Genomic DNA, 15,672 nt, shown 5'->3' on the forward strand with positions numbered 1-15,672 from the left:
CCTCTGGGTGGTTCAGGATACAGGTGTAAACATGGACATTCAAGGTCTGTCCTCTTGTATGGATAATCTCACTGCAAGGGTACAAAACATTCAAGATTTTGTGGTTCAGAATCCGATGTTAAAGCCTAGGATTCCAATTCCTGATTTGTTTTTTGGGGATAGATCTAAGTTTCTGAATTTCAAAAATAATTGTAAATTGTTTCTTGCTTTGAAACCTCGCTCCTCAGGTGACCCTGTTCAACAAGTGAAAATCATTATTTCTTTGTTACGTGGCGACCCTCAAGACTGGGCATTTTCCCTTGCGCCAGGAGATCCGGCATTGCGTGATGTTGATGAGTTTTTTTCTGGCGCTCGGATTGCTTTATGATGAACCTAATTCAGTGGATCAGGCAGAGAAAATCTTGCTGGCTCTGTGTCAGGGTCAGGATGAGGTAGAAATATATTGTCAGAAGTTTAGGAAGTGGTCTGTACTCACTCAGTGGAATGAATGTGCCCTGGCAGCAATTTTCAGAAAGGGTCTCTCTGAAGCCCTTAAGGATGTCATGGTGGGATTTCCCATGCCTGCTGGTCTGAATGAGTCTATGTCTTTGGCCATTCAGATCGATCGACGCTTGCGTTAGCGTAAAGCTGTGCACCATTTGGCGGTATTATCTGAGCATAGACCTGAGCCTATGCAATGTGATAGGACTTTGACCAGAGCTGAACGGCAAGAACACAGACGTCGGAATGGGCTGTGTTTTTACTGTGGTGATTCCACTCATGCTATCTCTGATTGTCCTAAGCACACTAAGCGTTTCGCTAGGTCTGCTACCATTGGTACGGTACAGTCGAAATTTCTTTTGTCCGTTACTCTGATTTGCTCTTTGTCATCCTATTCTGTTATGGCATTTGTGGATTCAGGTGCTGCCCTGAATTTGATGGACTTGGAGTTTGCTAGGCGCTGTGGTTTTTTCTTGGAGCCCTTGCAGTATCCTCTTCCATTGAGAGGAATTGATGCTACGCCTTTGGCCAAGAATAAACCTCAGTACTGGACCCAATTGACCATGTGCATGGCTCCTGCACATCAGGAGGATATTCGCTTTTTGGTGTTGCATAATCTGCATGATGTGGTCGTTTTGGGGTTGCCATGGCTACAGGTCCATAATCCAGTATTGGATTGGAAATCTATGTCTGTGTCCAGCTGGGGTTGTCAGGGGGTACATGGTGATGTTCCATTTTTGTCTATTTCGTCATCCACCCCTTCTGAAGTCCCGGAGTTTTTGTCGGATTACCGGGATGTATTTGATGAGCCCAAATCCAGTGCCCTACCTCCTCATAGGGATTGCGATTGTGCTATTAATTTGATTCCTGGTAGTAAGTTTCCTAAGGGCCGACTGTTCAATTTATCTGTGCCAGAGCACGCTGCTATGCGGAGTTATGTAATGGAATCCTTGGAGAAGGGTCATATTCGCCCGTCGTCGTCACCATTGGGAGCAGGGTTCTTTTTTGTGGCCAAGAAGGATGGTTCTTTGAGACCTTGTATTGATTACCGCGTTCTTAATAAGATCACAGTCAAATTTCAGTACCCTTTGCCGCTGCTGTCGGATTTATTTGCTCGGATTAAGGGGGCTAGTTGGTTCACCAAGATAGATCTTTGTGGTGCGTATAATCTTGTGCGTATTAAACAGGGCGATGAATGGAAAACAGCATTTAATACGCCCGAGGGCCATTTTGAGTACCTGGTTATGCCATTCGGGCTTTCCAATGCTCCATCAGTATTTCAGTCCTTTATGCATGACATCTTCCGAGAGTACCTGGATAAATTCCTGATTGTATATTTGGATGATATTTTGGTCTTCTCGGATGATTGGGAGTCTCACGTGAAGCAGGTCAGAATGGTGTTCCAGGTCCTTCGTGCGAATTCTTTCTTTGTGAAGGGGTCAAAGTGTCTCTTTGGAGTTCAGAAGGTTTCATTTTTGGGGTTCATTTTTTCCCCTTCTATTATCGAGATGGACCCTGTTAAAGTTCAGGCCATTTACGATTGGACTCAGCCGACATCTGTGAAGAGTCTGCAAAAGTTCCTGGGCTTTGCTAATTTTTATCATCGCTTCATCAGTAATTTTTCTAGTGTTGCTAAACCGTTGACTGATTTCACCAAGAAGGGTGCTGATGTGGTCAATTGGTCTTCTGCGGCAGTGGAAGCTTTTCAGGAGTTGAAGCGTCGTTTTTCTTCTGCCCCTGTGTTGTGCCAGCCAGATGTTTCGCTTCCGTTTCAGGTGGAGGTTGATGCTTCTGAGATTGGAGCAGGGGCTGTTTTGTCGCAAAGAAGTTCTGATGGCTCGGTGATGAAACCATGTGCCTTCTTTTCTAGAAAGTTTTCGCCTGCTGAGCGCAATTATGATGTTGGCAATCGAGAGTTGTTGGCCATGAAGTGGGCATTCGAGGAGTGGCGTCATTGGCTTGAAGGAGCCAAGCATCGCGTGGTGGTCTTGACGGATCACAAGAATTTGACTTATCTCGAGTCTGCCAAACGGTTGAATCCTAGACAGGCTCGTTGGTCGCTATTTTTCTCCTGTTTTCATTTTGTGGTTTCGTACCTTCCAGGCTCTAAGAATGTGAAGGCTGATGCCCTGTCAAGGAGTTTTGTGCCCGACTCTCCGGGTGTTCCTGAGCCGGCGGGTATTCTCAAAGAGGGGGTAATTTTGTCTGCCATCTCCCCTGATTTGCGGCGGGTGCTGCAAAAATTTCAGGCTGATAGACCTGACCGTTGCCCAGCGGAGAAACTGTTTGTCCCTGATAAATGGACTAGTAGAGTTATCTCTGAGGTTCATTGTTCGGTGTTGGCTGGTCATCCTGGAATCTTTGGTACCAGAGATTTGGTGGCTAGATCCTTTTGGTGGCCGTCTTTGTCGCGGGATGTGCGTTCTTTTGTGCAGTCCTGTGGGACTTGTGCTCGGGCTAAGCCCTGCTGTTCTCGTGCCAGTAGGTTGCTTTTGCCCTTGCCGGTCCCGAAGAGGCCCTGGACGCATATCTCTATGGATTTTATTTCAGATCTTCCCGTCTCTCAAAAGATGTCAGTCATTTGGGTGGTTTGTGATCGCTTCTCTAAGATGGTCCATTTGGTACCCTTGTCTAAATTGCCTTCCTCCTCTGATTTGGTGCCATTGTTTTTCCAGTATGTGGTTCGTTTACATGGCATTCCGGAGAACATCGTTTCGGACAGAGGTTCCCAGTTTGTTTCGAGGTTTTGGCGAGCCTTTTGTGCTAGGATGGGCATTGATTTGTCTTTTTCCTCGGCTTTCCATCCTCAGACAAATGGCCAAACCGAACGAACTAATCAGACTTTGGAAACATATCTGAGATGCTTTGTTTCTGCTGATCAGGATGATTGGGTGTCCTTTTTGCCTTTGGCTGAGTTCGCCCTTAATAATCGGGCCAGCTCGGCTACTTTGGTTTCGCCGTTTTTCTGCAATTCTGGTTTCCATCCTCGTTTCTCTTCAGGGCAGGTTGAGTCTTCGGACTGTCCTAGTGTAGATACTGTGGTGGATAGGTTGCAGCAGATTTGGACTCATGTGGTGGACAATTTGACATTGTCCCAGGAGAAGGCTCAACGTTTCGCTAACCGCCGGCGCTGTGTGGCTCCCCGACTTCGTGCTGGGGATTTGGTTTGGTTGTCGTCTCGTTATGTTCCTATGAAGGTTTCCTCTCCTAAGTTTAAGCCTCGTTTCATTGGTCCGTATAAGATTTCTGAGGTTCTCAATCCTGTGTCGTTTCGTTTGGCCCTTCCAGCTTCTTTTGCCATCCATAATGTATTCCATAGGTCATTGTTGCGGAGATACGTGGCGCCTGTGGTTCCATTCGTTGATCCTCCTGCCCCGGTGTTGGTTGAGGGGGAGTTGGAGTATGTGGTGGAGATTTTGGATTCTCGTATTTCGAGACGGAAACTCCAGTACCTGGTCAAGTGGAAGGGTTATGGTCAGGAAGATAATTCCTGGGTCTTTGCCTCCAATGTTCATGCTGCCGATCTGGTTCGTGCCTTTCATTTGGCTCATCCTGGTCGGCCTGGGGGCTCTGGTGAGGGTTCGGTGACCCCTCCTCAAGGGGGGGTACTGTTGTGAATTCTGTTGTCAAGCTCCCTCCTGTGGTCATGAATGGTACTTCGGATGGTTCTGTCCATGGGCTTCCTCTGGTGGTTGTGAGTGGAGCTGCGGCTTCTGAGTTTCCTTCCTCAGGTGATGAGGTTAATTCGTTAGCTGGCTGCTCTATTTAACTCCACTTAGATCATTGCTCCATGCCACCTGTCAATGTTCCAGTATTGGTCTAGTTCTCTCCTGGATCGTTCTTGTGACCTGTCTTCCCAGCAGAAGCTAAGTTCCTGCTTGTTTTTCTCTGGTTTGCTATTTTTCTGTCCAGCTTGCTATTTTGATTTTTGTCTTGCTTGCTGGAAGCTCTGGGACGCAGAGGGAGCGCCTCCGCACCGTGAGTCGGTGCGGAGGGTCTTTTTGCGCCCTCTGCGTGGTCTTTTTGTAGTTTTTTGTGCTGACCGCAAAGTTACCTTTCCTATCCTCTGTCTGTTCAGTAAGTCGGGTCTCACTTTGCTAAATCTATTTTCATCTCTGTATTTGTAATTTTCATCTTTACTCACAGTCATTATATGTGGGGGGCTGCCTTTTCCTTTGGGGACTTTCTCTGAGGCAAGGTAGGCTTTATTTTTCTATCTCTAGGGCTAGCTAGTTTCTTAGGCTGTGTCGAGTTGCATAGGGAGCGTTAGGAGCAATCCACGGCTATTTCTAGTGTGTGTGATAGGATTAGGGATTGCGGTCAGCAGAGTTCCCACGTCTCAGAGCTCGTCCTATATTATAAGTAACTATCAGGTCATTCTGTGTGCTCTTAACCATCAGGTCCATTATTGTCCTTACCACCAGGTCATAACATTTGCCCACGTGACACTTGTTTGGGTTCAGGGTGATTCTGGCCTTGTGGATCCTGTCCAATACTGTCTCTAGGTGATTTAGATGCTCTTCCCATGTCGCACTGTAGATGGCGATGTCGTCCAGGTAGGCACACGCATAGTCCTGGAGACCATCCAGAAGCCGGTCAGCCAGCCTCTGGAAGGTCGCCGGGGCATTTTTCATCCCGAATGGCATAACTCGAAACTGGAATAAGCCGAACGGGGTGACAAACGCCGATTTGGGAATTGCGTCTGGACTAAGTGGAATCTGCCAGTAGCCTTTGCATAGATCGATGGTGGTCAAATACTTTGCCCCCGCCATCCGATCTAACAACTCATCCACACGCGGCATGGGATACGCATCCGTCACTGTTTTCTCATTGAGCTTATGATAGTCTACACAAAACCGTGTAGTCCCATCCTTCTTGGGCACTTACACTACGGGGGATGCCCAGGGACTATCTGACTCCTCAATGACCCCTAAACGCAACATCTCTTGTATCTCTTGTCGCATCCCCTCTCGTACAGACTCAGGGACGCGGAATGGGTTTTGTCGCAGGGGGGTCTGATCCTGGGTCTCAACCTTGTGTTGTGTCAGGCGAGTGTACCCTGGTCTCCCCAAAAACATCCTCTCTCGCTGCCTCAACAACTCCTCCGCCTGCTGTCTCTCCCGGGGGCCTAGGTCTTCACCCAAGTGTACCTGGTCCTATGTTTTAGACTGAGTCCTTTCCCCTAAGACATCCAGCAAGGGAAGTCCAGCTAAATCCTCTGCTTCAGGTGCACAGATGGCTATTACCTCTGCAGGGCGCTCCCGGTAGGGCTTCAGCATATTCACATGAAACATGCGGATAACCCTAGGGTCGTCACAATCGGCGACATTATAGGTGGTGTCGGCTATTTTCCCCACTACCTGGTAGGGCCCCTGCCATGCAGCTTGGAACTTGTTCTGCTTAGTGGGCTCTAACACCAGGACCTTCTGCCCTATTTCCAAAGTGCGCTCTCTGGCCCTCCGATCGTACCATACGCGCTGGGGCCGCTGGGCCATCTGCATGTTCCCACGTACAGCCTGGGTCAGCTCCTGTAGGTGGTCCCGGAATTCCAGCACTTAGGGTACAATGGGTACCCCTTCTATGATGCCATCCTCTTCCCAGCGTTCTAACACTAAGTCTAGGGGTCCCCTTACCCGTCTCCCGTATACCAGCTCGATCGGGGAGAAACCCGTGGATTCTTGGGGCACCTCCCGACAGGCAAAGAGGAAGTGTGGCAAGAATTTATCCCAGTCCCTGTAGGTCCTGGTAAAAGTCCCAATGAGTTGTTTTAATGTCCCGTTAAAGCGTTCACACAACCCATTGGTTTGCGGGTGGTACGGGCACTTCTAATGGACTTTACGCCGCACAGCTTCCACAGTTGGTTGGTCACCTCTGCTGTAAACTGGGTTCCCTGGTCCGAGATAATCTCCCGAGGAAATCCAACCCGTGAGAAAACCTGGAGCAGGGCAGCCGCCACCGTCTCTGCCAGTATGTTAGGTAACGCAACTGCCTCTGGATACCGTGTGGCATAATCTACTACTGTCAATATCCTTTTCCCTGACAGACTGGGTTTGGCTAACGGCCCTATCAGATCGACCGCTACTCGGCTAAATGGTTCCTCCACAATGGGGAGGGGGCGTAATTTGGCCTTGCATCGATCTCCCCTCTTGCCAATGCGCTGGCAACTGTCACAGGTCTGGCAGTACTGACGAATATCATAGGTTACCCCTGGCCAAAAGAAGTTTTGTGTCAGACGATGCCTGGTGCGACTGACGCCAAAGTGCCCAGCCAAGGGTATGGCATGAGAGATTCGCAGTAACTCCTGCCTATACTTCTTGGGAACTACCAGCTGTCGTTTTATAGTGGGGCTCGTCCCTGTGTGGTGCTGCTCTGTGATCCGGTAGAGGAGTCCCTGCTTTCATACAAACTGTTCCCCTTCCAGTACCCCTCTCCCCTCCTGTGCCTTCCCACGATATCCCTCCAATGAAGGATCCTCAATTAACTCCCTCTTAAATTCATCTGGGGTGGCCCAAGAAATGTGTCTGGCTATGGGAATACGTGTAAGGCTGGGATGTCTTACCTGGGCCTCCTCTGATTGTGATTCCGTCTCCGCAGCTCGAGCTTGTCTCCGGGTGGTCACAGGATATGTCTCAGCCAGAGGGCCAACCGAAAAGGCAGACAACATGGGCCCCAAGTCATTTCCCAGCAAGACGTCTGCAGGCAAATCCTCCATCAAGCCGACCTCAACAAGGCCATCCCCGACTCCCCAGTTCAGGTGAATCCTGGCCATGGGCAGCCGATGTATAGCTCCCCCTGCTACACGGACTGCCACTGTCCGATCCGTCTTCTCTTGGTCCCGGACGAGATGAGGCTTCACAAGGGTCAAAGTTGCCCCGGAATCTCTTAGTCCCTGCATACGTTTCCCATTAATCCACACAACCTGTCGATGCTGTTGTCAATTATCTGCCCGGGCTGCCTGCACGGGGTCTACTTCATGCAGCACTTCCTCCATCTCGGCTAGCTCTTTCCTGGTCCGCTCGGCCGTCTTTTCCTTCAGATCAGTACGCACATCAGCCATCATCTCTCGGATGATCTCTACTGCAGGGTTTGGGCCATAGAACGCCAGTCTGTTCTTTACCTCCCTCTGGAATTCAGTCTCCTCCACGTTCACATTGGGGGGCGCTGCACTGTCGTGTTCCATGATGGCTGCTATCAAATCCGCTTTTGTTTTGTTACTGGCGATCAACCCTTTGGGCTTCCTTCAGATCTTTTAATGTAGTCCTCTTTAACTTCTGGTAGTTGTTTTCCATTCATTCCTTTCCTCCTGTGGAGGGGGTATCATATCCCGCTGTCTGCCACCAGTGTAACGAGGTCTACCAAGCTGGGGTACCTCTTTCAGTACCTCCCCGTGTTTCAGGAGGTCCACTCTGCTTTGGCTGGAGTCTGAATGAAGGACGCTGGCTGGAACTGCTTGGTTACATGGGCGCATATAAAAGATCACTGCTTCTCCAAGTATTTCCAGTCTGACAACACCTTACCAGGCAGCAGCTGCCAAGGCAAACAGGATCATGGGGTGCATTAAAAGAGGTCTGGATACACATGATGAGAGCATTATACTGCCTCTGTACAAATCCCTAGTTAGACCGCACATGGAGTACTGTGTCCAGTTTTGGGCACCGGTGCTCAGGAAGGATATAATGGAACTAGAGAGAGTACAAAGGAGGGCAACAAAATTAATAAAGGGGATGGGAGAACTACAATACCCAGATAGATTAGCGAAATTAGGATTATTTAGTCTAGAAAAAAGACGACTGAGGGGCGATCTAATAACCATATATAAGTATATAAGGGGACAATACAAATATCTCGCTGAGGATCTGTTTATACCAAGGAAGGTGACGGGCACAAGGGGGCATTCTTTGCGTCTGGAGGAGAGGAGGTTTTTCCACCAACATAGAAGAGGATTCTTTACTGTTAGGGCAGTGAGAATCTGGAATTGCTTGCCTGAGGAGGTGGTGATGGCGAACTCAGTCGAGGGGTTCAAGAGAGGCCTGGATGTCTTCCTGGAGCAGAACAATATTGTATCATACAATTATTAGGTTCTGTAGAAGGACGTAGATCTGGGTATTTATTATGATGGAATATAGGCTGAACTGGATGGACAAATGTCTTTTTTCGGCCTTACTAACTATGTTACTATGTTACTATGTTACTATTCACAGGACACAGAATATATCACACAGATACAGAGGGCAGGCAAATAGAAAAGCGGCAGGCCAGACATACATTACAATAGCCGCAGGTGGCCGGAGCCTGACGATATTTACTGTGGGAATTACAAAGGTGGGGGGCAGACAAAAGGGGAATATCGTGTCCCCTCTGCCCAAGGCGCAGCCTGTGGGCTGATGCATCTCACATGGAACCTATTATATATACATATAACTGCACAACATATTCTGGGTGCTGAGTGGTTCCGTAACACGGAACAAACAGTGATATCCACAGTGCCCCCATAATAACAGTGATATCCACAGTGCCCCCATAATAACAGTGATATCCACAGTGCCCCCATAATAACAGTGATATCCACAGTGCCCCCATAATAACCGTGATATCCACAGTGCCCCCATAATAACAGTGATATCCACAGTGCCCCCATAATAACAGTGATATCCACAGTGTCCCCATAATAACAGTGATATCCACAGTGCCCCCATAATAACAGTGATATCCACAGTGCCCCCATAATAACCGTGATAACCACAGTGCCCCCATAATAAGTGATAACCACAGTGCCCCCATAATAACAGTGATATCCACAGTGCCCCCATAATAACAGTGATATCCACAGTGCCCCCATAATAACAGTGATATCCACAGTGCCCCCATAATAACAGTGATATCCACAGTGCCCCCATAATAAGTGATATCCACAGTGCCCCCATAATAACAGTGATATCCACAGTGTCCCCATAATAACAGCGATATCCACAGTGTCCCCCATAATAACAGCGATATCCACAGTGCCCCCATAATAACAGTGATATCCACAGTGCCCCCATAATAACAGTGATATCCACAGTGCCCCATAATAACAGTGATATCCACAGTGTCCCATAATAACAGTGATATCCACAGTGCCCCCATAATAACAGTGATATCCACAGTGTCCCCATAATAACAGTGATATCCACAGTGTCCCCATAATAACAGCGATATCCACAGTGTCCCCATAATAACAGTGATATCCACAGTGCCCCATAATAACAGTGATATCCACAGTGCCCCCATAATAACAGTGATATCCACAGTGCCCCCATAATAAGTGATATCCACAGTGCCCCCATAATAACAGTGATATCCACAGTGCCCCATAATAACAGTGATATCCACAGTGCCCCCATAATAACAGTGATATCCACAGTGCCCCCATAGTAACAGTGATATCCACAGTGCCCCCATAATAACAGTGATATCCACAGTGCCCCCATAATAACAGTGATATCCACAGTGCCCCCATAATAACCGTGATAACCACAGTGCCCCCATAATAACAGTGATATCCACAGTGCCCCCATAATAACAGTGATATCCACAGTGCCCCCATAATAAGTGATATCCACAGTGCTCCCTATAATTACACGTAATTTACCTCCCAAATCGGCCATGTGCAATGTGCTCCCCCTTTTTTCTCAGCACTGCTGGCCCCGCTTATTAGCGGGGCAGTGGCACCTCCATGTGTGTCGGAGAGGATGAAGACTGATGATATTAATGATGCATTATAATTGATTGTTGACTAATGATGGATGATGAGTATTGCTGATTAATGATGTATGATGATTATTGCTGCTGCTGCCGCTCGTCTCATCACCTGTCTCTGCTCTCTGCAGGTTATAAATGATTAGCCCTTATGCCCAATATGAGCTGGAGTTTCTTAACCCGTCTCCTAGAAGAAATCCACAATCACTCCACCTTTGTGGGGAAGGTATGGCTGACAGTCCTCATCGTATTCCGGATCGTTCTGACGGCCGTGGGCGGAGAATCCATCTACTCAGACGAGCAGAGTAAATTCACGTGCAACACGAAGCAGCCGGGTTGTGACAACGTCTGCTATGACTCTTTTGCTCCGCTGTCGCATGTGCGCTTCTGGGTTTTCCAGATCATCATGATATCAGCTCCATCCGTCATGTATCTGGGCTACGCCATTCACAGGATCGCCAGGATTTCAGAGGACGAAAGGTGGAAACACGAGACCAAGCATAAGAATAAAGTCTTCACAAGATGGAGGACTGGTGAGAATGGAGACGATCCGGACGATGAAGAGCAAGAGCCCATGATATACGAACCTCCAGCAGAAGCCAAAAAGGTTGAGAGTAAAGAGAAGGAGAGCAAGAAGCACGATGGACGCAGGCGGATCAAGGAGGAGGGTCTAATGAAGATCTATGTCTTCCAGCTCCTCTCCAGGGCCTTCTTTGAAGTTGGCTTCTTGGCTGGACAATATTTCTTATATGGCTTCCGAGTTCTTCCTTACTTTAAGTGCAGCACATTGCCATGTCCACACATCGTGGACTGCTTTGTATCTCGACCCACGGAGAAGACAATTTTCCTCCTGATAATGTATGTGGTCAGCTGCCTGTGCCTGGTTCTTAATATCTGTGAGATGTTTCACCTTGGCATCGGCACCATAAGAGATGCAATCCGTAACAGGAGGACTAACACCACCAGACAGCCGCCCTATAACTACTCCTACCCAAAGAACATGACGTGTCCACCAGAGTACAATATGGTGGTCAAATCCGACAAGTCTACCAAACTCCCGACCAACACCATGGCGCACGAACAGAACTTGGCCAACGTGGCCCAAGAGCATCAATGTACAAGCCCTGATGACAACCTGCCCTCAGACCTCACCTCTCTACATAAACATTTGAGGGTGGCCCAGGAGCAACTGGACATCGCCTTCCAGAGCTATAATTCTCAGGTCAATGGCCAACCATCTCGGACCAGCAGTCCAACGTCTGGGGGGACAGTGGTGGAACAGAACAGAGTCAATACTGCTCATGAGAAGCAAGGAGCGAGGCCTAAAGCCGACTCAGATAAAGGTAGCACCAGCAGCAAAGACGGAAAGACCTCTGTATGGATATAACCTGAAATATGGAGTAAAAAACCAGGACCAGCTTCTCCGACCTCTAAGCTCCACCTAACAGATCCTGACTCATCCAGCATCTTGCATATCTACCCTTCTAACCAGAAAATAGCAATAATTGCATAATATCATGGGGCGGGGCGGAACTTATCACTCAGGGTGTGGGGATAATGGGTCCTGCCAGAATCCTGAGGTATAATCTGAGCAATGGAGACCCAAGTTCAGCAGTCAGCTGGACGCTTGCACATTTTTGGGGTACAGACTGGGAAATGTTCTGTTATTTTGTTTCTAATTGTAATTATTATTTGTATTTGTTTTTATTAAAAAAAAAAATCAATGAAAGTGAAAATTCCCGACACCATCTCATCATTCCCAGGTTGTCAGGGGTTAAAATAGTGTAAGCCATACACCCTACATCCACCACCATGACTAACGGCAGATCACTAATAAAATATAGAAGATCCATAACATGAGCCATGTGCACAGCAGAGGTCACATGATCAAGAGCAGATCCATCCTGCGACAACAGGAACCGTAATGGGCACGAACACAACTCCCATGCCCAGTACAGCACCACTTAAAGTGTTCTGGAGGGAGGGACAATCCCGAAGTCCCCCTTGGCCATACCTAGCCAAAAGTGACACTGAGAATGGTCTACATATACATATGAGACGTTGTACTGTGCTGTGTCCATACATGTACAGTGGATAGAAAATGTCTACATAAAACCTGATAAAATTCAAAGTTTTTGTCATTATGTAAGAAAATGTAAGATTTATTAGAGAACATTTCCCCCTTTTAATGTTACCCATTATCTGTAAAAATGTAAGCAAATCTTTTTTTCAGGTAAAAAAATAAAACCGTAAAATAATGCTGTTGCATGAATCTGCATGCTTACACTAATACGTTATTGCAGTTCCCTGTGAATTTCTGGCAGCATTCATTGTTTGTGGGTCCGAGTCTCTGTGTGGTACATCTAGAATTGGCGGTCTTTGCCCCCTTTTCCTTAAAGCATCTCCACATCTGTCAGATTGCAGGGGCATCTCTTGTGTACAGCGCCCTCTTTAGGTCACCACAGATTGTCCCTTGGACTCAGTTCTGGGCTTTGGCTAGGCCATTCCAGAACTTCCATCTTCTAGGGAAGCTGTTCTTTTGGTGATTGGAGGTCGCTTAGGGGCTGTGTCAGTCTGAAAGGTAAAATTCCTCATTTTCAGCTTTTTAGCAGAGGTGGAAGGTTTTGTTGCAAAATTAACTACTTGAAACTGTCCATAATTTTCTTCCTGGCTAAACACCAGAACACAATGCTGCCCCCACCATGCCTCACTGTGGGGATGGGGATCTTCTGGTGATGACCGGTGTTGGCTTTGTGCCTTCTGGTATTATGGTGATAAAGTTCCCCCTCTGTCTCATCAGACAGAGCATGTTTCCTGCTTCTGGCCAACATGATGGAGGTTTTGGTAACACATAGCCGGCCTGGATGTTCTTCTTTGTGAGGCCATGTTCACACATTCAGTATTTGGTCAGTACTTCATCAGTATTTGTCAGCCAAAACCAAGAGTGGGACAATCAGAGCAAAAGTGTAATAGAAAATCGTCACAACTTCTGGATTCTTCACCCACTCCTGGTTTTGGTTTACAAATACTGAGGTAAAATACTGAACATGTGAACATGACCAAAGTAAAATCTTCCAATCTCCCCCCCCCCTTCCCGGCCGTACCTATGACGATTACGGGAGGTTGTTATTACATGTAGGACACAACCTGGACTGGCCTGAAATTCCTGCAGCTCATTTAATGTTGCTGTCTGCCTCTTGCAGCCTCCAGCACCAATTTTCTTCCTGTCATTTTATCAATTTCTGAGGGACATCCAGTTCTCGTTAACATCACTATTGTGATACATTTCAGGCCCTTCTTGTGATGTCTTCACTGGGTCCATGGTAGATCTAATGTCAGGAGAAGGGACAAAAACATTTCCAGGCAAGTTTCCACACTGAGATCCCCTGCTGTGTTGTCAGCTGTTTATGGGGTTAATGAGAATCGCTGTAAATGACAGCGGCCGAGCGCTGACTACTATGTGACATGGGGGGGAAAGAAGCCCAAAATGATTCTTGTTTGTACAATACTGACATGACAGTAACCTGACCTTGTCCAGGGGTGTGAGGTCTTGGTCTCATGTATATTGAAGAACCCAACAAATGGATCCTTCAAATAGAAATATTTTTATCCAATAAAGTACAAAAAATATATAAAAGAAATATAGATGGTATCCACCCCCGAGCACTGCAGGAATTAAGTACAGTCATTGATAGACCATTATTTTTAACTAGATGGAGGCCCGATGCTATCTCATCGGGAGGGCGGTAATGTCACGATGGGGGCTGGCATACAACGCTGTTGTGGCCTAATGGCATCCTGTGATAATCCAATTACTTTTGCATCAGGGGACTCATGTGCTTGATGCCTATGCTCATATTCCATTGTTTTTGTCCCAGCGATGCTGTTGCTCTTCAAGAGTCTCATTTGCCCTTTGTTGTCTTCGACGTTGTGCCTTTGCTCCTTTCATTGACATTGGCGTACTTTTTAGGAGTAGCCATGTTGGCGTTGATATTTGCTTTTTAAAGGGGTTTTCCCACGAACAAAAGTTCATTTTAAAAATTGTCTGTGTCTGACTGTGTACCGAACATACCACATCTCCTGGGCAGGGGAGGAAGCAAAAGACAATACTGACATTCCATCAGGAGATCGCAGAGGATTCATTTTGTGAGGTAAAATATTTTTTAAAAACAGTCAGTGAAATATTTTACCTAACAAAATGTATCCACTGTGATCCCCTGCTGTAATGTCAGTATTGTCTTTTGCTTCCTCCCCTGCCCAGGAGATGCGGTATGTTCCGTGTACAGTCAGACACAGACAATTTTTAAAATGAACTTCAGTTCGTGGGAAAACTCCTTTAATGTGACCGACTTCCTCTGCTTGTAGACACGTCGCGCATCTGCCGCCGGGATCAGCTGAATGATTCACTGCACCTGCACGGAATTCTCACAGACGCAGTAAATCAGACCACCGCCATCTTTGTGCAGACAGATAGCAGCAGTCACATTAAAACTGCGCATGCGCTTCTCCTGTACAAAGATGGCGGCAGTCAGTGAATCATTCGGCTGATCCCGGCAGCAGTGTGTTCGCGACGTTGCTCCACTGGTGCTACCACGCAAGAGGCTGTGTGTGTGTGTGTGTGTGGGGGGGGGGGATGCGTACGGCGTATAGAGTGTGTGTGTGTGGTGGTACCATGCAATAGGTTGGTGCCAGTAGCAGTTTCCATATTGAGACACCCATCACTTGGGTGTCCCAATATGGCGGTCGGTGAACTTCCTCCGCTTGGAATTCTGGGATACAGTGACATCTGGACAGAACAGGAAATGAAAACATTACAAGACAATTATATAAATAGACTAGATGGTGGCCTGATTCTAATGCATCGGGTATTCTAGAATATGCATGTCCACATAGTATATTGCCCAGCCACATAGTATATTGCCCAGTCACGTAGTATATTGCCCAGCCACGTAGTATATTGTACAGCCCACGTAGTATATTGCCCAATGACGTACTATATTGTACAGCCCACGTAGTATATTGCCCAATGACGTACTATATTGTACAGCCACGTAGTATATTGCCCAGTCACGTACTATATTGTACAGCCCACGTAGTATATTGTACAGGCCACGTAGTATATTGCCCAACGACGTACTATATTGTACAGCCACGTAGTATATTGCCCAGCCACGTAGTATATTGCCCAATGACGTACTATATTGTACAGCCATGTAGTATATTGCCCAGCCACGTAGTATATTGTACAGCCCACGTAGTCTATTGTACAGGCCACGTAGTATATTTCCCAACGACGTACTATATTGTACAGCCACGTAGTATATTGCTCAGCCACGTACTATATTGTACAGCCACGTACTATATTGCCCAGCCACGTACTATATTGTACAGCCACGTACTATATTGCCCAGCCACGTAGTATATTGCCCAGCCCAAGTAGTAGATTGCCCAGCC

General features: G+C 47.2%; 1 protein-coding gene across 4 annotated transcripts in view; it reads left to right on the forward strand.

Moving 5' to 3' along the window:
- Window positions 1-12,476, forward strand: part of GJC2 (gap junction protein gamma 2) — a 139,817-nt gene extending 127,341 nt beyond the window's left edge. For 3 of the 4 annotated variants that reach the window (XM_069729091.1, XM_069729094.1, XM_069729093.1), the window contains one exon: window positions 10,350-12,476. In XM_069729091.1, the coding sequence (XP_069585192.1) occupies window positions 10,370-11,605 (1,236 nt within the window). In that variant the 5' untranslated portion in view covers window positions 10,350-10,369 and the 3' untranslated portion in view covers window positions 11,606-12,476. Of the gene's footprint in view, window positions 1-7,096; window positions 7,235-10,349 lie in introns of those variants that run through there. The other variant, XM_069729092.1, reaches the window with a different exon arrangement.
- Window positions 12,477-15,672: the final 3,196 nt, after the last annotated feature.

The sequence above is a fragment of the Ranitomeya imitator genome, chromosome 6, assembly GCF_032444005.1.
Source record: "Ranitomeya imitator isolate aRanImi1 chromosome 6, aRanImi1.pri, whole genome shotgun sequence".
In the NCBI taxonomy this organism is placed as follows: domain Eukaryota; kingdom Metazoa; phylum Chordata; class Amphibia; order Anura; family Dendrobatidae; genus Ranitomeya; species Ranitomeya imitator.